Below are 21,924 nucleotides of genomic sequence, written 5' to 3'. Positions count from 1 at the left end.
TTCTTACAATGCTTTAATTTAAAAGAGGGATCACAAATTAGGCAGAAAAGTTGATAAATTCCAGGTGCAAAGTGACAATTGGGCAAATAAAGAGTGAAATTAATTGACAATTAATTTATATCGCACTTTTAAGGTAATAAAATATCTCAAGATGCTTCACAGCAACTATAAAGCAATATTTAACACCAAGTCACATTAGGCAATATTATGTCAGATAAACAAAATGTTGGTCAAGTAATTTTTAAAGAACTTATGTGAGAAGAAAGCTAAAGAGTCAGAAAAGTATCTAAGGGATTTCTAGAACATGGAGCCTAGTTAACCAGGAAGGCATGACTACCAAAGGTAGAGTTATTAACATTCAGAGTGTTGAAGAGATCAGAATTACAGGAGATATGTTGAAGGGCATTACAGAGATAGGAAAGGGTAAAGCATTAGAGAGATCTGAAAGCAATGATGAGAACATTAAAACCAAGTCATTATTTAATCAGGAACCAACAGAAGTCAGAAAACAAAGGGGTAAGAGATGAAAGATGGTGTAGGTTAGGACAGGAGCAGAGTTTGGATGATCTCAACTTTATAGAGGGTGCTTGCAAGAGGGTAGTCAGCTCTGAGGTAACAAAGACAAGCATGAGGGTTTCCATAGATAAACTGAGGCAGGGATAAAGTTAGGAAATAATCTGTAGGGAATGGTGCAGCCCATCACAAAACTTCTTTATTTCTGTGGGAAGTTCAACTCTATATTACATGCACAGAAATTACAAAAATTACGAGAAAAATAAAATTCCAACTAATTATATGTATAACAAAATATACAGAGTCTTGATTTGACTTGCAGGTAAGTGTGTTCAAAAGGAAACTAATAATGCTTCTCACGCTCTTTAGTCATTCATCTAGCCACTGGTACTTTCTGATACTCTTACACACACTTGAAATGTTTAAGTATTATTCAAATATGCTAATTCTCAAAAAGCAGATAACATTTAAAAAAAAACAGCTGGCATTAGAGGAGGTGGAACAAAGACACTGAGGGTTTTAAAACAACATAGTTTTGAAGGTGGCAAGGCAATTTGACAAGGCTCCATAAATAAATGTAAGTGTGTTAAACTGCTATAAATCATGGGTTACACCTCGGGTGCAATATTGTGTCCAATCAGAGACAACCAATTCCAGCAGAATATCAGCCTCCTAAGCTTCACCCATCACAAATGTAAACTCATCCCAAACTGCATGGCCTTTATGCTTATTATCTCTAGACTTAGTGATATTGATTCCCTGTTCCTCGATTCAGTCAAGTCTTGCCATTCACATGTCCAGCTTTCACTAAGCTGATTATCCAGACAAAATTTGCTGCATACCATTTTAATATTGTTGGCAGAGTTGTACGGTTTATGGCTAAATGTGGGTTGGGTCGAGTTTGGTTGAGTGAAACTATCTTGTGAGGTGAGATGAGTTTCTTTGCCAGATCTTTCCATAATCACTGCTTTAATTCCATTGCTGACCCAGTAGGGAGTACCAATTTGTCTCTCCATGTCATCTTACCACACGCTGTTTCTGATTGAAATCGCCACTAACTGGACATCTGCCTTTAGACCAGCATTTCTTCAGCCATGCCACGTTCGTGAGCAAAGGTGCATGTGGAGGGACACTAGCATCTGGCACCTGCCCTGCTCATGACTGGTGAGTGGACAGAGATGGCTGATAAGGGCAAGATAGCACTGAGGTCCACCAGCAGGAATGTGGAGGTCTTGGTTGACATGGTAATGCACAGGAGGCCATCCTTTTCCCAGAGAAGGGAGGAGCACACCATGCCTGCCTGGTCATGGGTTGGTACTCTGTCCAGGGTTCAGAGGATTGGTTGGTAGTGCTGAAAGACAATCAATGACTTTCACCATGTCATTAAGGTAAATACCATTGTCACTCCCTGCTGCCTCGCACTCGCTGGATACCTGCTATTGTACCCACCTCCCACCAAGGCTTCTGCTCTGACAGCCCCTCTATTGCATGCTTCCCTTACTCTGATGCCCTCCCACATCACTAACTCTGCCTCCTCACTCCCTCAGAATGCTTCACATCTTGCCCCACAATTGTGCCACACCCTTGTGCTCACCCATTTGTCCATTTTATGCCAATACTGGAGAAGACATAGAGTCATACAACTCAGAAACAAACTCATCGGTCCAACTCAACCGCACTGACCAGACATCCCAATCTGACCTAGTCCATTTGTCAGCATTTGGCCCATTTTCTTCTAAATGTTTCCTATTCGTATACTCATCCAGATGCCTTTTAAATGTTGTAACTCAATATACCTCCATCACTTCCTCTGGAAGCTCATTCCAGACATGCACTATCCTCGTGTGAAAAAGTTACCCCTCGGGTCCTTTTTAAATCTTTCCCATCTCACCTCAAATTTTGGACTCCGCTTTCTAGGGAAAAAGACCTTGGCTATTCACCCTATCCATGCCTTTCATGATTTTATAAATCTCTATAAAGTCATCTGTCAATCTCTGTCACTCTCGGGAATAAAAGCCCCAGCATACTCAGCCTCTCCCTATAACTCAAACCAGGGCAGAGAAAAGCAAACAGATTTGGGGGAGGGGAGATTTCCTGTCCTTCCCTCCTAATGAGGAGAGGATACTCACCCTGCTGGGTACTGGATCCTGTGGGAGTGCAGAGACATCCAGGTCCCACCACTGGTCGTAGCACAGAAATGGAGCATTGAATTCACCAGGCCCTCTGGCGTGCTGCATCGGGCACTGCCTCTGACCTGAGGCTGTGAGACTCCTTCTGCCTGCTGTGTGTTTAACAGCTGCAGCTGGTGAGCTGAGCACATCAGCCGAGAAGCAGCCATGATCCTCACCTGGAGACAGGACAGTGACAGCGAGGTATTCAGATGGAGGAGGAGCCACACTCAGGTCCCTCAGCAATTTTCTGCAGAGGTGACCGGCCCTCATCCTCCCCTCGAGCTGGCTCACTTCTATCCTTGGAAATGCAGGCCAGGAAGAGTCATGGAAGGACCACGGCACATCTGGCCTGTCTGGATAAAAGAACCCCCACCCCCTTCCCCACCGCACCAAATCTCCTCAGTCAACAACTCCACTACAGAACAGGCCCCCTCCACTCTCTCTGTGAAAGCACCTTCTCCTAGTGATGGTCACTACACTCACCTCTGCCCCCTGACTCTCTTGGTGTTTTGGTATGTTGCTGGTGTCTTCCACTATGATAAGACCATAATATGTAGGAAGAAAAGAAACCATTCAGCCCATCAGGTCTGCTCCATCAGTCAATGAGATCATGTCTGATCTCATAATCTCAACTCCACTTCCCTGCCTTTTCTTCATAAATCTTGATTCCCTATCTGCCTTGAATATCCTTAATGACTCAACCTCAACAGGCGTTTATGGTATTGAATTCTAAAGATTCACTGTCTTCTAAAAGAAAACATTTCTCCTCATCTCTGTCTTAAACATGTGACTCCTTATTCTGAGATTTTGTTCTTTGGTTCTAGACTCTCCCATAAGAGGAAACAACATTTTTCCATCTACCCTATCAAATCCCCTAAGAATCTTGCATGTTTCAATGAGGTTACCTCTCATTCTTCTAAATTCGAATGAGTATAGGCCCTACTCAACCTTTCCTTATAAGACAGTCCTTCCACATCCAAAGGCAGTCTCTAATTCCAGCTTATTCTTCCTTAGATAAGGGGACCAAAACAGTTTACAGAAGAACCTCGATTATCCGAAGGACACCAATGGGGAGTAATTCATTCGGTTAATCGAATTCCGGATAATCGAATGCCAGATAACATAGTTTAGCCAAGCATTGGGACTGTGCGATTTTGACGGATAATTGAATGCCAGGTAATCAAGGTTCCTCTGTATAGTATTCCAACTGTGGTCTGACAATGTCTTCTATAGTTTTAGCAAGACCTCCCTATTTTTAGTACTCCAGAGATATATCCTAAGAACAGAGAAGTGGGTGCTGCATTGGAGCAGACAGCCCTTTCATGACTAACGTCACTGATTATCCATTTCAAATCCATTTCCTGCCCTATTCTGTATCCTTTGATTCCCCAAATCATGTAAAATGTCTAATCTTTTCTTCCTTTTCTTGAGTCAAGTATCATTCCTCCCTGGCCACAGCATCTTATCAAAAATTGTACTGTTGTGACATCACCTAAGTGTCTGGCTGAAGTAGCAACAATAGGTTTCAAAGACAATGACCACTGAATTACACAATTTAATGCATTTAATTATAAATCCATAACAAATGGCACTGAATCCATTAATTAATGTCTTACAAGACGTCAAGGAATTCTAGCAAATATATCGACTAGGAACTAATATGAAGAGCTTTAAGACCAGCAACAATAACATATGGGGTGTGGTAACAAGGACTGGGGGCAGACAAGCAGAAAGATTGAGAAGTGACTGAAAATGTGAGAGAGACAAATAGCGAGCTTGCTGATAACTGCATTATTTATTCTCCTGCACAATGCGGGTGCTGTTAGCTAAACTGTCATTTGTTGTCCATTCCTAAAATTGTACAGATATATTACAGCTCATATTTAACTAACTTACTGGAATTCTTTGAGTATATTACAAATGCATTGGACAACAGGGAACCAATGGATGTGGTGTATCCAGATTTCCAGTAGGCATTCGACCAGGTGCCGCACAAAAGGCTGCCCAACATAAGCTAAAGGTGTACGGTGTTACGAGTAATGTATTAGCATGAATAGAAGACTGGTTAACCAACAGAAAGCAAAGAGTGGGGATAAATGCGTCTATTTCTGTTTGGAGATCAGTGGCTAGTGGTGTGCCCCAGGGATCAGTGTAGGGACTGCAATTGTTTACAACTTGCATGGATGATTTAAAGTTGGGGACCAAGGCCAATGGGCTGAGAAGTGGTAATTAAGAAGGCAAATGGAATATTCTCCTTCATTGCTAGAGGGATGGAATTTAAAAATAGGGAGGTTATGCTGCAGCTGTATAGGGTGCTGGTGAGGCCCCACCTGGAGTGCTGTGTACAGGTTTGGACTCCTTGAGAAAGGATGTACTGACACTGGAGGGGGTGCAGTGAAGGTTCACTAGGTTGATTCCAGATTGAAAGGATTGTCGTATGAGGCGAGAATGAGTAGACTGGGACTATACTCATTGGAATTTGGAAGAATGGGGGTGGGGGGGAATGAAGTGCAATTGTTTGTATGTTAAATATATTACAGCAACATTCAAAACACAAGATTTTATGCTGTTCAAACAATCTTATAATTCATCATTTGGACCTGCATTTTTCAAATGGAGGGGATAATGTGCAAATTCTGTCCGACAACAGGTTTGATATAGTAAAGATCAAAGAGAGTTCAGACATCAATACTAGGATGACAGTGTAAGGTACGCATGGCTGAAGACAGTGGCAACAAATTTCAGTGGGTAGACTCTGAGTGTGGCAAGGTTCCCAAAATTTGTTGGCAGTATTAGGTTTTAAGTAGTTGTTTTGTAATCTGTCCATTTACTTCTAAAATGGGAGACATTTTGGATCAAAAACAGGTGATCAGCATTTCTACCTAGATGCATGAGGAAGAATGTAGTAGAAGCCACTTTTGAGATCAGATGTTAGGCTTCCCTATAAATGAATTAATATCACAGAGAGACAGCAGTTTTGTGTGGTTAGCAGAGAACAAACTGCTTGAGTTAGTGCACTTCCACAGCCAGGTATGAGAGAGAAACAGTCTTTCGACTATGACTAAATGACTTAGCCTTGCATAGCCAGCAGGAATGAAATGATAGGGCAGGTCTCACTGCAGGTACTGGATTTCGGTAATTCTCCCTCAGCTAAGGAAGGCACTGATGGGTGAACTCTTAAAATTACTCTTCAGTGAAAGAGGGGACAGTGAATATATCAGAAGCTGAGAGCACCTCTGTGGACTGTTTGCTACATTGCCTTAATTCCCTAGAGGGAGTGTTGAGTAACAAGTATAAAAGGGAATTTTTACTTTCTATTGTTTAAACTACAAGCTGCCTACAGAAAGTATTGAGTTCAGCATTTTTAATCATTTGTTCCCATAAAATTCTTAAAAATAAAGCCTTGTAATATCACTCTTTTCAGTTATTAACTGGAAATTTGAATTTCTTTTTAAACTCATCGGTTTTTATGGAGTTCTTAACAAGAGACAAAATTTGCCAGAGAGAGAGAGAGAGAGACTGAGAAGTTCAGGATAGTAATGCATCTCAATTAATATAAAGAGCCATTAAGTTGTAAACACATTTTTTTAAAAATGCTCCTTACCAAGTAAGAGCTGAATCCATCATTAACAGATTCCACCGAGAGGCCTTCGTTATTAGTAGCGTGACGGGGATAATCATATGTTTCACATGAAGAAGCTGGTTGGAAGACATTTTACACAAGACTGAATCATAGAGAAATGGGACCTTGTTTTTAGTTAAACACAGTAATTCATCCCTTCTTCAGAAAGATACACAGAAGGGTGAATGTTCTGATTTAATATTCCTGGTGAGAACACTCCACTGCCGGAAACAAAATCAAAACTTGTGCACATCAGAACTTCAAATTCAGCCATTGAGAGCAAAATGGTAAATGGTGCAAGTCTGAACTTCTGATATATGCTGCACCTAGTGAGACTCAGAGCACTTCCATTTTATAGAACCATATATTAAACCTGAAACATCATTGCAAAATTAAATCTCAAAAGAATAAATTACATAAGAAATGTACAATTGTACATACCCATTTTGCTTGTTAAATGAGTTACACATGAATCTTGTCACTAAGAAAATATAATCCATTACAACAGACTCATAAATCAGGAATTTGCTCAGGGCTTGCCTGAGTTGCTATTGAACCTTTGAAATAAGATTTGCAGGAACCCAGATGAACAGGGATAACCACGGTCTCTGCTGATTGTTGCAGTTACATTGGCCACTTAAGAATAGTTCCCACCAAGGAAAATGCCTGTATCCTAACACCTATCTCTCGAGTTCTGACTTTCAAATAAGTTTAACACTGGTCTCAGTGCAGTTTAAACATTATTGTATGGCTCTGTTGGTCCCTTAGTTTCTCTTCTTCTTCCCGATAGATTTTCTCCCCAGACCACAACCTTTTGAGACCACAAAGACAGTGCATGACCTGTTTCCAAATTACAATCAATGCCACTCTCACTTATCTGCACACAGACAGAATTGGTATTTTAATATCTCCACAATCAGAAAAGCATTTGCCTTGCTTGGTAATTTCTCAAAGATCCGCAAGAGCAATCAGTGACTTGGCACATGTTTGGGTCTCAAAAACTATACCTTTCAGTTCTGTATTGCAGTAAATAACATATGCCCCAGTGCACAGAACCACAATATTGCTATTATCTGACAGTTTGCGTTCAAAGAAGTGTCATATCACCAACAGACTGCAGTCTACCCATCAGCTAGCTGGTTGTCAACCACTGGAATGTGGGGGAAAAAAAATTAATATTATAGATTTCAGTTTCTTTCTGCAGTACCTTAGAGTCACAGAGTCATAGAGATGCACAGCACAGAAACAGAACCTTCGGTCCAACTCGTCCATGCCAATCAGATATCCCAACTCAATCTAATCCCATTTGCCAGCATTTTGGCAGCTCATTCCATACACGCACCACCCTTTGCATGAAGAAGTTGCCTCTTAAGTCTTTTAAATCTGTCCCTCTCACCCTAAACCTATGCTCTCTAGTTCTGGACTCCCCATCCCTCATGATCTTATAAGCCTCTATAAGGTCACCCCTCAGTCTCCGACACTCCAGGGTAAAAAGCCTTGCCTATTCAGCCTCTCCTTGTAGCTCAAACCCTCCAACCCTGGCAATATCCTTGTAAATCTTTTCTGAACACTTTCAAGGTTTACTCCATCCTTCTTATAGGAGGGACACCTGAATTACACACAATATTCCATAAGTAGCCTAACCAATGTCCTGTACAACCGCAACATGACCACCCAACTCAATGCTCTGATCAATAAAGGAAAGCATATCAAATGCCTTCTTCACTATCCTATCTACCTGCGACTCCACTTTCAAGGAGCTATGAACCTGCACTCCAAGGTCTCTTTGTTCAGCAACACTCCCCAGGAACTTACCATTAAGTGTATAAGTCCTTATGGAATTTTTTTATGGGGTCAAAGACAGAAAATGCCAAGATACTCAAAAACGAAATGGTTTCACAAATATTTGCACCCAAGTTATTTTACTTGTTTCCCTCACTAGATGTTTATCAATTTGTGTATTTGTAGCATTTCATGTTCCTACCTCAGACTTGCAGCTTCTGAAGTCTTTGCTTCTTTAAAAGTTTAAAGCCAAGGAAGACTATGGACTACTCCAGCTGTGCCTCCCTGGAACGGGATGGTGAACAGATAGACCTTCAATCTAGCAATTTCCAGTCAGACGTTAAAATACCTGGAGCTGCCTGACTATTTTACACTGTAGAGTCGTTTTTTTAAGATTCATTTATAATTTGAAATTGTTACCTCTGTGAAGTCTGTTGTTATCTACTGCTGGAAGCGTATTTCTTCTTGGGATTGTAGCTGCTGATGATGCTTGTTTTCCTTTGCTATTGCGAGTACATTGCTTCGGGCTACCCCATTCTGGCTTCCGATCTATCGGAACAGGCTTTGGTGGCCGTGGAGGAGGTGCAGCTGCTGAATCACCAGAGCTTGTGGATAACGGGTTGTGGTTACGGTCAAAAGTGAATGTCCTTGGAATATTGTGGCAGGACATCGGCGTTGATGGAATGTCATAGGAGTCTGTGGAAATCTCACTAAGTCTTCTACAAAGAGTACTATTTGGAGTGTTAAACGTGTACACTTCTTCATCGTCATTGTCTAACCCAGGTGAGCCATATTTGGCTGCACCATCATATCCCAGACTCCGAGGCAAATCATAAGCAGTGGTAACCCTTTGTTCTATGTGCTGTTTCTCTGGTTTTGGTAACACATGAAAGCCATGGATTTGCCCACTGATTCCGTTGACACAGTGTGAGTTTGCTTCTGATAACTTCTCTGAGGTTGTGTCTCCATCTCTCTTCGTGGAACCATGCTGAGAAAAACTGGCACTCCTGGATAATACCAAATAGAAAGAAATGGCAATGAGTTTGGTGCTTCATGTTATTGATCATGCTCAAATTAACTCCTTTACTCTCAGCAGTGAACTTAATACTCCTCAGCTTAGCTGCAATGGTAAGTTTCGTAACTAAAGCATAGACTGTACAATGCTGCAGTGCAATTGAATTGAGTTGAAACTTTATTGCTGGAACAGCACAGCAGGTCAGGCAGCATCCAGGGAACAGGAGATTCGACGTTTCGGGCACAGGCCCTTCTTCAGGAATGAGCAGAGAGTGTTCAGCAGGAGAAGATAAAAGGTAGGGAGGAGGGACTTGGAGGAGGGGCGTTGGAAATGTGATAGGTGGAAAGAGGTCAAGGTGAGGGTGATAGGTCGGAGTAGGATGGAGGCGGAGAGGTCAAGAAGAAGACTGCAGGTCAGGAAGGCGGTGCCGGGCTGGAGGGATCCGGTTGAGACAAGGTGGGGGGAGGGGGGATGAAGAAACTGGTGAAGTCCAAGTTCATCCCCTGCGGTTGGAGGGTTCCCAGTCGGAAGATAAGACGCTCCTCCTCCGACCGTCGGGTTGTTGTGGTTTGGCGGTGGATGAGTCCAATGACCTGCATATCCTCGGTGGAGTGGGAGGGGGAGTTGAAATGCTGTGCTACAGGTTGGTTGGGTTGGTTCGTCCGGGTGAATTGAGCAATTGAATTGAGCAACTGCACCAATTGAAAAGGTGAAGAATTTCTATGGAATATTGTCAATGAACATATCAAAAGATAAATGGAGTCACTGCTATTTAGTACAATATTTGAAAAAAGAGCAGTGATGGAGGATTGTCACGCAACAGCATTTAAAATTATCAATAAAAGTTCATGTTAACAGAAAAGTTTTGAAATTTACAATGTTCTCTTCAAGTGTAATTTGATTTTTATAGTCAATGGATTTTGTTTTAGCAGATTTTTGAGCAGTTTCCAAACTTTGCTTAAACTCAATTCCAGCTGATCAGCATTGCTGTGAGTAAGCAACACTTTACCACCAGAAGTCGCATCTTTCAGAAAACCATCTTGGTTTGTATCCTCAGTCTAATTCAGAATTGAGGAGAAAGTGAGGTCTGCAGATGCTGGAGATCAGAGCTGAAAATGTGAGATCAGAGCAGGAAGAAGGGCTTATGCCCGAAACGTCGATTCTCCTGTTCCCTGGATGCTGCCTGACCTGCTGCGCTTTTCCAGCAACACATTTTCAGCAGCTAATTCAGAATTGACTATGTTAGCAGAAATAAATTTTCCAAACTACCTCAGGCTCAGAGGGGGGGATGCAATGGGCTGCAATGTAGGTGTTTTTGGCTACGTTTGAGTTGCACTGAGCTTTGTAGAGGATTTGTTGACATGAAGCCTATCACTGTATCTCATCAAAATCACTGCATTAATTACATACCCTGTCCGTTTGGCACCTCTCACACCCAATTTCCACTCCATCTGAAGACGATGCCTTTTGAAAACACTCACTACCCAGTAGATATCTGCCCAATGACTGGAATCCTTTACTCGTGCATCACCTTTAGAACTCTGCAGTGTGCCCAGACAAGCACTGAGACACTCCGAATTTCTCCATACTTGGCAAAGGATATGGGAGAAGGGGAAAATGGTATCATGATTCAATGAAAGGGACCTGGAGGTCCTGGTGGATGGGGTAATATGAAGGAGGGCTCCCCTCTACCCAGAAGAGCACCAGCAGAGACTGTACCTGCTAGCCTGTGCTCTGTGATCATTGCCCAAGTCAGTACTACCTCCAGGGTGTGGAGAAACTGCCAGCAGTGTAGTAAAAATGTCAATTATCTTCTCTGTTCTGCCAGGGTAAGTGCCACACCCTCTCTGCCTCATCACATTCACTCTCTCCCCTGTCACTTTCATTATTGCCTGTAACACCTTCCCTCCCTCAGCCTCCTAAAGCACAAAGGTTTTATCCCTGAATATCAAAGGAGTGATACTGATTTCAATTTCATGTCCACGATATCTAAAACTGGAAATTAGAATATTTAATTCTATCTAAAATCATGTATAAAAAGCAAAATAAGGAAAGGGAACAAAATGTAACTTGAGTTTAACATAAAAAAGACAAAGATATAATGAAATTCCCAAATAATTAAAATCAGAAGAAATTTGAATCAATATTTGTAAGTATTATATTTAGCAGAATTTAAGACAGGTGTATTCTGAAAGTATTGGCACCATCATTATCTTAATGCTTAGCAGCATGGAAAAGGAACCAGAGACTTTGAAATAATGAGGGAGAAAACAACTTTAAAGATGAAGAAAAATGACTTAAAAATTAACAGAAAAAACAGGGAAGAGTGTAAGGTTTAAATACTAAATACAGCAGACAATACAAAAGGAGGTCATTTCAATTTCAGTGAGGTTATGGGAAAATAAGTAGAATGGAATCTAACTGTAGAAGATGAACCTTATACAGATAATAAATAAATTTATTTAAAATTGTAATAGGAGTAAATGCAGATGTTAAATAGATGAGCATATGGAACAATTGTTACACATAATTGAAGAAGATGGTTCCTGAAAAAGTGAAAGGACTGTTTCAAAGGATCAGTATTGAGATGACAAAGATTTAAGATATTTAGGAAAAAATTCCAGGGGAGACATCAAGAGACATGATTTTACACTGCAATTTCTATAGGAAGAATATTGTGAAACTTGAAAGTGTTCAGAAATAAGGATGTTGCCAGGCTTGGAGGGTCTGAGCTATTGGGAGAGGCTGAGTAGGCTGGGTGTATTTTACCTGGAGCAATGGAGGTCGAGGAATGATCTTCTAGAAGTTTATAAAATCATGAGGGGCTTAGATATGGTAAGTAGGCAAGGTCTTTTCCCTGGGGTGGGAAAGTCCAAAACTAGAGGAGAAAGATATAAAAGGGACCTAAGGGGCAACTTTTTCATGCAGAGGGTAGTGCACATATGGAATGAGCTGCCAGAGGAAGTGGAGGAGGCTGGTACAATTACAACATTTAAAGGCATCTGGATGGGTATATGAATAGGAAGGGTTTAGAGGGGTACGGGCCAAATGCTGGCAAATGGGACTAGATTTATATAGGATATCTGGTCAACATGGATGAGTTGGACTGAAGGGTCTGTTTCCATGCTGTATATCTCTATGTCTCACTGTCTAAATTGATGATGAAAGGAGATTTCCCAATGTCTTTCAGAAGCAAGCTAGATAAATACCTGGGAAAGAGACATTTTATGGCTATGGAAGTGGTCCACTATAAAACTCATCTTCAACAGAGTGTGAAGACAGTTTGGGGAACTATCCTGAAATTAAGTGTTATTGGAGCCACAGGAACTGTTTGTTGCAGAAACTGTTCCATGTTCTAAACAAAATATAATGAATGTTCAGATTAATGGAAAATGCAGGACTTCAGTTGGAGAAATTGACAGTCGGAAAAATTTTGGTTTGCTCTAGGAAAGAGCATGCATAAGTATGATGGAGTGAATGACTTTGTGCTATGTTGCAAACCTTTGTGGTTCTCTGTTTAAAAGAAAACTATTTAAACTGCTTAGCTTACTTAACATCATCATGTATAGAAATTAGAGTCAGGAATGTCAGTGTACTCTACACCCGTACTCTCTTCTGTTTCCTAGACATGTTCACCCTGATAGTATCATAATAATTAAATCTAAGTCATTTCACAAGTCCATTATTACAATCATGCAGTACTAAGCTTTTATCATTAGAGGGCACCAGTGAATTGTATAAATTCTTGAGCATGTTTCAATGCTTCAACTTTTCTTCATAGGCTACAAAGCTTCTACATGGACACTTTCAGTAGAATTGGAACTTTAAACAGCGAGTTTGAATTTTCATCCATGCAACATTTAGCTGCTATTGTTGTTTTCTACGAACTCAAGTTTTGCACCAGTGAGAAATCAGGGTCAGTCACGCACAGGTTACAATGTAAACTTCTATCAAGCTTGAAGCCATAACCACTTAACACTCAATGAAGAATTGCTCGTTGCAAACACAAATACACTGTGAACTGGATTGATGTTAGCTAAACTCATTTCACTCAGTCATTTGGAAAAATAATGAAGAGTGACCAGGCAGCAAACCTTCCTTTTGAATAATCAGCCTTGCCATCTGCTGCAAGTTAATGTTTATGAGTTCAGCTCCAGCTGCTTTTGATTCTGATTTAATACATGCAAAAATATAGCCCAACTACGTTCCATGTTCTGATGATTGTACACAATATGAGTCAGACAGCAATGTTACCATAGCTTAAAAATGTGTTGCTGGAAAAGCGCAGCAGGTCAGACAGCATCAAAGGAACAGGAGAATCGACGTTTCGGGCATAAGCCCTTCTTCAGAAATGAAGAGGGTGTGCCAAGCAGGCTAGGATAAAAGGTAGGGAGGAGGGACTTGGGGGAGGGGCGTTGGGAATACGATAGGTGGAAGGAGATTAAGGTGAGGGTGATAGGCCAGAGAGGGGGTGGGGGCGGAGAGGTCAGGAAGAAGATTGCAGGTCAAGAAGGCGGTGCTGAGTCTGAGGGTTGGGACTGAGAAAAGGTGGGGGGAGGGGAAATGAGAAAGCTGGAGAAATCTGCATTCATCCCTTGTTAGCAATGTTGCCATGCTAGCCCGCTACTTTGAAAATCAAATCAAAGGAATTTTGCGTTGTATACAGCTGGAAATTCATACCTAGAATTTTCTGTCTTCTTGCTCATACACTGGTGGAGAAAGAGGTAGTCCTGTGGTGCACTGGATGAAAGGATGGGCTGGGCCTGGATTGGGTTTTCAAATGTAAACACTGATGGTTGACTGGCATGTGAAGAGCTGTGTGTGCTGTGGTCTCCAACTAGAGCTTGAACAGAGCCACCAAAATCAACAATGGATGAGCGGGGAGTCTGAGATCCAATTGCAGCATTCTTGGCGACATCTACATTGAAAAGAAGTGAATCCTTTCATTAACAGTTTTCTCCATAACCCAAATGTTAAAATATAAACAATAGAAGTAAAATAATCTGTGTGAAGCAGATATTTATCCAGTATAAAATACAATAAATTGCTGGTTATAAGTCTAATTCAGCCCATAAACAAACTGTGTAGGGCAGTAATACTACAATTTACTTCAACTTCCTCAACTATAATTTATGATAACGCTAAAATTATCCTGGTCTGATGATAGAATAAATTATAGACTTAAACTTTCCAATGTCTATTTTAGAATCTTTTTTACGTTTTGAAAGTGTTTTCTAATCCTCATTCTTATTGTGCATGGTTTAGTTAACTAATCCATCATTAATTAAGCTTTATATCCCTGGCATCCTAATCTGCCTCCATTCAGCACATTTTGGCCTCAACAAAAACCCTCTTACACACTGGAAAATTCCAGTAGGCATTGACAGAGTGGTCTTAATACCCCATGATGGCCTGATAGACTACCTGCCATTTGTGAGCAATCCTCACCCCATTCCGGCCTGTTCCAGGATGACTCAAAGACAGACATATATGTCTTTAACTGGGAGTGGGAAAATTGCTCATCTGCCTGCCAAATGTCCAATTTATCTATCAGTAGATTTCCACTTAAAATTCAACAATAGACACTTTCCAGAAAATGTCAGAAAACGTGGCTTCAAAGCTGATTTAAAGCTGGCAAAAGTCAGTTTGCTCAATGATGCTCCTTCCGAACCTATAGTACACCAGATTTCAGCTGAGTGTGTGTTTACATTGCCCCAGTGTTGATCCTACTTTGGTTACAACAATTTTTTCAAAAGCAACAAAGGTGTTACAAGGTAAATATGCATGTTAGAAACTTACGGCAATGAATTACTTTTCTATCATAGGTAATCACCTTCTCAGTTTTGCCTCTCACCTGATGCATGGTGACCTTCATGTTAAACTCACCACCAGTCATCTCTCTCTGATGAGCAAGCAGTCCCATGGTCCTCTGGGAGTATGGCAACTTTACCTTACTCGGTAATAATGTAGTGGGATGAGGGCTGAGACCTTCAGCAGTCTCAAAGTGGCCAATCAACACGAAGTACACAAGACTGTGGAAATATCAGTGGGGCCCAAAAAATATTAAAGAAGGAGCTGTTTCATCATGAGATTGAGTGCCCGAGTAATGCCCCAGCCTGCAGTGAGAACTGAGTGTGACTTGTTTACTTGTGTTCCTCATAGCTAAACAAATCTCTTAGCACTGAACAAAAAGAATGTTCCAGAATATGAGGCTGAGACAGTAAAAGGTATTATTGCAAGGTATTATCCAGATACCCTGGACGTTAATCGAGGTGAAAAAAAGCAAGAGGATTTTGTACAGGCTGGGTGTGTTGACGTCTAGGTTTCTAGAAATGAGAATTTTGAATTTAATACATTGGGGACAATGTGGTTAATGAGGTCAGAACATGGAAGACAATGTAAGTAGTGGATGAGACAAATTCACCTTCACCAAAAATATAAAATTAACTATATATGTGATAGTTACATTGAGTCAGGACGTTTTAATTTCACAAATCACATCCTTGCATAATGGAAAAGTCAAAGTACTACCACCTTAGATACAATAATGATCAGCTTGTTATTATCCATATCTTTTGAGATCATCTGGGTTCAGAGTTTCTGAGGACTGCACATTAGTCACTGAATGTGAAATTCAGTAAAAGCATTCATTCCCCAGAGGAAGAGTGAGTCATCAATGTTTAAAACAACCAGGCATTGATTTCTTAAAGGATTTACTGCGTCAGTACCCTTTCTGTACAGGACAACTGAAAGCATTCATTCAGATGACCAAAACCCATTTAGCTGGTCAATTATTTTTTCCTGCTCAAAAATCAAATATGAACAAGAGATACAAAAAAAAATCTTTTAAGATTTCTGCAGAAAGAATTATGTGCTGTTCCTGCATTGTTTTAGTTTGGACAGGCTTTGCAGTAAATATCAAAGAAAATCAACAATATATTTCCTTTAAAGATAGGATTTTATGATTATTAAGTTTCATAGAATCCTTATAATGCACAAAGGGGCCAATCAGCCCATTGAGTTTGCACTGACCTTCAAAGAACATCCCACCAGGACCCAACCCTCTGCATGGGTTCTTCTTTTTTTCTCACGGCTAATCCACCTAACCTGCACACCTTTGGACTGTGGGAAGAAACTGGAGCACCTGGAGGAAACTCACACAGACATGGGGAGAATGGCAGTACAGTGGCACCGGGGACCTGGGTTTGATCCTAGCCTTGGTCTGTGTGGAGTTTGCACATTCTCCCTGGGTCTGCATGGGTTTCCTTCTGGTTTCCTGCCACAGTCCAAAGATGTGCAGGTTTGGTGGATTGACCATGCGAAATTGGCTATTGTGTCTAGGGATGTGCAGGCTAAGTGAATTAGCCATTGGAAATGCAAGGATGAGGTGGATCTGGGTGGGATGCTCTTTGGAGGGTTGGTGTGGACTCGATGGGTCAAATGGCCTGCTTCCACAGTATAGGGATTCTATAAAATAAACATGTGCAAGCACTACACAGTCACCCAAGCCTGGAATCGAACCCATGTACCTGGTGCTGTGAGGTTGCAGCACTACCACCGTACCACCCAGGAACATGTTGAAGAAATTGTGATATGAATTATACTTGCCAGATGTGTAACATGAGCATCTGGACTTTCCAGGACATAATGATCAATGCCCCTTCAGCTAACAAGTTGAGGTGGCTTGAGAGCTGCAAAGCAGCAAACCAATGCATGGAGCAGTGTCAATTGCTGTAAGGCAAGCCCTCTGCCCCTGCTGGCCACTTGGATGAATTGCAACTCTGTGGTTTTACTGTCTCCACAAGTAGCAGAAGTCTCTGCTGTGTATAAAGGTACTCCCAGTTATCCAGAGAGCTCAGATAAGTCCATGTTTAGAAGGTCTTACCAGGGGCTGCCCCTGGCCAATGAAAAGTGGGTAAGAATGCAAGGCCAGGTTTAGAAGCTAGGGGAAGTGTGAAATGGGGGATGACTTTGAGGTGATGTGAGAGGTAGAGATAGGGTGGGGTGGGATACCCCTGTTGACACCTGAGGTTTCACATGGTAGGGCCCACTCCTGCCAGCAGTTGTGGGAGAGGGCATTTAGTGCCAATATTTACCACTTAAGGGCCTCAACAGCTCAAGGTCAAATTACCTAGTGTCACCCCCATATACTGTAAAGTTTCCTACAGGTAGGTAGGTGGTTTGATATTATACATCCTTGTCTTTAAACCTGCTAATGGGGGAACATAAAATCTAGCTTCAGGACATTATCAATAGGAGCAGCAATAGATCGTAATGTCCCCTCAAGCCCTCACTACTATTTTAACACAATCCTGGTTGATCAACAGTCTCAACTCAACTTCTTCGGAATATTGCCACCACACCACCAGAAGGCTGTGGATGCTATGCAGAGGGTATAGAAAAGGTTTACCATGATGTCGCCTTGAATGGGGGATTTTAGCTATGAAGGAAAGTTGGATAGATTGGGTTTGTTTTTACTGGAATGCAGATGGTTGAGGAGCAACCTGATATAAGTTTATAAGACTGTCAATGGCATGGATAGAGTGGAAAGTATAAGGCTTTTTCCCAAGGTGGAGGAGTCAATTGCTCGGGGACATAGGTTCAAAAAGTTTAAAAGAGATGTATGAAGCACGTTTTTCACACAAAGGATGGTGAGTGCCTGGAACACACTGCCAGAGCAGGTGATGGAAGCAGACACAATAGCAGCATTCAAGAAGCACCTGGACAAATACATGAATAGGCAGGGAATAGAGGGATATGGATCCTGAAAATGAAAACAGTTTTAATATGGAAAGGCAAAATATGTTGGAGCAGGCTTATAGAGCCAAAGAGCCTCTTCCTGTGCTGTATTGTTCTTTGTTCCTGCCTGCTTGCCCAATCCCTTGACTCCCCGAGAGATCAAGAATTAGTTATCACACCTTAAGTATATCTAAAAACTGATCCACAACTCTCAGGAGTGGGGAATTAATAGTCATAGAATCATACAACAAGGAAACAGGCCTTTCATCTAACCAGTCCGTGCCAAACATAATCCCAAATTAAATTCGTCCCACCTGCCTGCTCCTGGTCCATATCTCTCCAGAGCTTTCCTATTCATTTACTTATCCAAATGTCTTTTAAATGCTGTAATTGTACCCACATCCACCACTTCCTCAGGAAGTTCATTACACACGCGAACCACCCTCTGTGCAAAAACTTTGCTCTTCCTATCCTTTTTAAAATCTCTCTCCTTTCACCTTAAAAATATGCCCCCTGGTCTTGAAATCCTCCATCCTAGGGAAAAGATAATTATCATTAAACCTACCTGTACATCTCATAATTTATAAACTTCTATTAGGTTGATTCTCCAAGAGGTATGTTCCCCTTTGAGGAAAGAAATCTCCCCTCATCTCAGCTTGATATAATCACCACCTTAACCTGAAATTGTGTTCCAATGTGTTAAATTCCCAAACATGGGAAACAACCACCCAACGTCGACCCAATCAGTCCATTCATGTATATTTCAATGATTTCAGTCTTGTAAACTCCAGAGATTACAGACCCAATTCTGTCTGTCCCTGATTATAAAACAACCACCTTATTTCATTAATGAAACTGATAAAGTTTTGCTGCATTGCTTCCAGTGTTGGCATACCATACCTCAAATATGGAGACAGAAATTGTACACACTGATCATGGTGTAGTCGCGCCCAAATTCTATACAACTGTAACAAGACTAATTTATTCTATCACCCTGTTATCCTTGCAATGAAAGCAGCATATCATTTGCCTTCCCAATTGCCTGCTGTACCTGCACGTTGCTTCTCTTTTTTCCTTCCATGTGAACAGCCACATCCCTCTGAACATCAAATTTACAAGTTTCACACTTTTACAAAAATATAGTTCTGGTTTTCTGCCAAGTGAATTACCTCACACTATACTCTGTCATTTGTTGTTCACTCTGTTTGTGTCACAGCTTACATTTTCATCTATCTTTGTATCATCTGAAAACCTAGATATATTATTCTGAGTGTCTTTATTTAAGTCACATTAGATTATAGACCCTACTGATCTTCGTGGTACTCTAACTCATCAGACAATGAGCATAATAAAGATTTAGAAAATGTCGACTTTGAGTTGAAACAGTATGCTATTATGTACAACCAGGTTTGAATAGATGCTTTCATTTGGCATTCCCGAAGCCAGTATCACTCACAGCTCAGAAAGTATGAGCTAATGCAAAATATTGGTGAAAGAATTAATTTGACTACATTGTCGACTTTGATAAAATTCCCAGTCTCTCAAAGATTGCTTTCAATCATCCAAGAATGGAAGAAAAGGAGGATGTGGGAATTTACAAAAAAAAACAATCCTTAGTCAGAGTCTCTGGCTGGTTGTTAATCTTGTCAGGACAAGGAACAATGTGTACATGCTGAAAGACTATTAAATTACTTCGTGCTGACTTCTCCAGAGCTTCCAATTTAGAGCAAAATATGAATTCTGCATTCAAGTTAAAGGAAAAATACTTTCCCCTGCCGTAATGAAGCCCACATACACGGAACATTGGCTCTGAGATTCTGATCAGTGTCAGAAACCTAGAGCTGAGTTTTACCAAAAATTAAGTGTCAATTTTGATGAGTTTCATGGAGGGTTTCTCTCTGTGAACTTTAGCAATTCTGTGCAGCTTACCTCATTAGATATACACTGTGCCTCTGTAGAGGCCCGCTCATGCTATTATGCATGCACCAGTGCTGGAAGAACCTGCCATATCTGGGACCTCCGGGGTTCTTGGCATCATGTGTAAAGACCAATTATGGACTAGGTCCAGCACTGCCAGTCAGGTCCAGCCCTTCACAGTGCAAGCAGTTGAAGGGTGATAATAAAGAAAGGATTCCGAGGAGGATACTTCATTGCAGATACAAGTTCACATTGGTAAATGTATTGCTATTTTACATAATCATCTATTTGATTGACTGTCACAAGAATCAAGTCATACAGGTTCCCAGTCCTTAGCACCATCCCATCTCAGAACTCCACTGAAGAGTATGCTACTCTTTCCTTCATCCCTTGTGTAGCCTAACATATTCTCATTGTTCAATATAGCAAAGCCTTCGAAGAATTGAAAACATTTGCTTTTATTCAACAATACCAAAGCAAAGGAAGACAAAGACAAGCTTCATTCACTTTGGGAAGCAGCAGGACCCATTCACCTTTCAAGCAACAACAAATTTACAGTCAAAAGTCATCACTGCATCCAGCACTCACTGGAACCAGCAGTTGATTAAGTCCCGCCTGACTTGTTGCAACTGATATTGCTGTGCTCTGTTATACTGAAGGTAATGTCCCATTCTGCTCAATCAATGGAACTTCATTTTCAGACCTATTTGTCTACCTTGGCTGAAGAATGATTTGGCGGTGCCAGTGTTGGAATGGGAGGGACAAAGTTAAAAAGCACACAACGGGGACTCGGCAAGATGGTGGCGATTCTATAGAACTGCTGTGGACAGCTTTACCTAACAGCCAAAGCATACCGGTGTTTTTTGCCATCCCTGGCCAACTTATGTGGTGGAATTATTAGTTTAAAATCTTACAGAACACATATTTGTTAATATTTGGGAGTGGGAAGGATGCCAAAGGGAAAAGGAGCAAACAAACAGCAGCAGGGAGGACACATCCCTGCAGCACCTACAACACCAAAGACTGCAGCAGTTGCAGCCTCTCCTGACTGCCCCGGGGACCCGACAGATTCACAGGAATTGGCTGCGGTGATGGAGAGACTTACTTTGAAAGTTGCGGCTGCGATTGAGGAAATCCGTGGGGAGATTCATGCCCAGGTCCAACCTATTGCATCCATACTCCAGAAGCATGAGCAGGAGATCCAGAGCCTCGGGGAGAGGCTGGAGAAGGTGGAGGGTCGAACTAAGGCCTTGGAAACTGCGATGGAGTGCTCATCTAGTCGGATCCAGGTGCTGGAGTGAGAGGAGCGAGCCTTGTGAGACCATGTCGAAGACCTCAAAAATCGAGGTCGGAGGATAAATCTCTGAACTGTTGGGCTCCCTGAAGGTGAGGAAGGTGAGCAGCCAGTCAGCTTCTTTGAAAACTGGCTGCTGAAGTTTTTGGGCCTTCAGCAGGGTACAGATTGAAAGGGCATATTGGGTTACAGTGTACAGGTCAGGCCTAGTGCAGCGTCCCCGCTCGGTCCTAGTGCACTTCCACTCATATAAGGACAAGCAAAAAGTCATAGAAGCTTCCAGATTCCTGGGAAAAGATCCGCAGACACTGCTGTACAACGGGTCAAAAATCATGTTTTTCCAGGATTTCTCTGCAGCTGTAATTCGAAAGAGGAAGTCCTTCGATGAAGTTAAAAAGTGGCTGAGGAACCTGGGCATCCAGTACTCCATGACATACCCCGCAGTGCTCCGTTTCAGCCACGAGGACTCAGTTTATACATTTGACTCAGCGGATAAAGCTAAAAACTTTGTAGACACTTTAAAATAGATGGATTGGCCTGAAGAGTACGGTTAATGTTTGTTCTCTTTTCTTTCTTTCCCCAAGTTTTCCCTTTTTTTTATTTCTTTCTTTCTCCCTAATAATTTCCTTTTTGGAAAGGGGGGGAAAAGACCTTGGAATAAGTTGTTCCTTTTTTTTAATAACTGGATTTTCTAATGGGAAATTTTGTGGATGTTCTTTGTTGACTCTCCCCCAATTTTTGGTTGTTCTGTTTCTCTTTTAGTCACAAGTAGGGGTGACATGAAGCCAGCAATGGGTGGAGTGTTCATCCTGACTTTGTCTTTTTTCTGTTGATTTAAGGACCATCTCCTTGTTTTTTTTCTGGCCTAAGG

At 41.5% G+C, this 21,924-nt stretch overlaps 1 protein-coding gene across 4 annotated transcripts in view; it reads right to left on the bottom strand.

Annotated features, from left to right (window-relative positions):
* gab2 (GRB2-associated binding protein 2) overlaps positions 1-21,924 on the bottom strand; it is a 317,736-nt gene that overhangs the window by 10,506 nt on the left and 285,306 nt on the right. For all 4 annotated transcript variants that reach the window (XM_043691671.2, XM_087988084.1, XM_087988083.1 and 1 more), the window contains 3 exons: positions 13,784-14,021; positions 8,509-9,095; positions 6,289-6,383 (listed from right to left, as the gene is read on the bottom strand). In XM_043691671.2, coding sequence (XP_043547606.1) covers positions 6,289-6,383; positions 8,509-9,095; positions 13,784-14,021 — 920 coding nt within the window. The remainder of the gene's footprint in view (positions 1-6,288; positions 6,384-8,508; positions 9,096-13,783; positions 14,022-21,924) is intronic.

Source organism: Chiloscyllium plagiosum, unplaced genomic scaffold (assembly GCF_037043375.1).
Source record: "Chiloscyllium plagiosum isolate Xiang-an unplaced genomic scaffold, Cpla_swu_hap1 HiC_scaffold_6, whole genome shotgun sequence".
Taxonomy (NCBI): Eukaryota; Metazoa; Chordata; class Chondrichthyes; order Orectolobiformes; family Hemiscylliidae; genus Chiloscyllium; species Chiloscyllium plagiosum.
The sequence above is the reverse complement of the archived record's forward strand: the minus strand, read 5'-3'. Positions and strand labels throughout refer to the sequence as shown.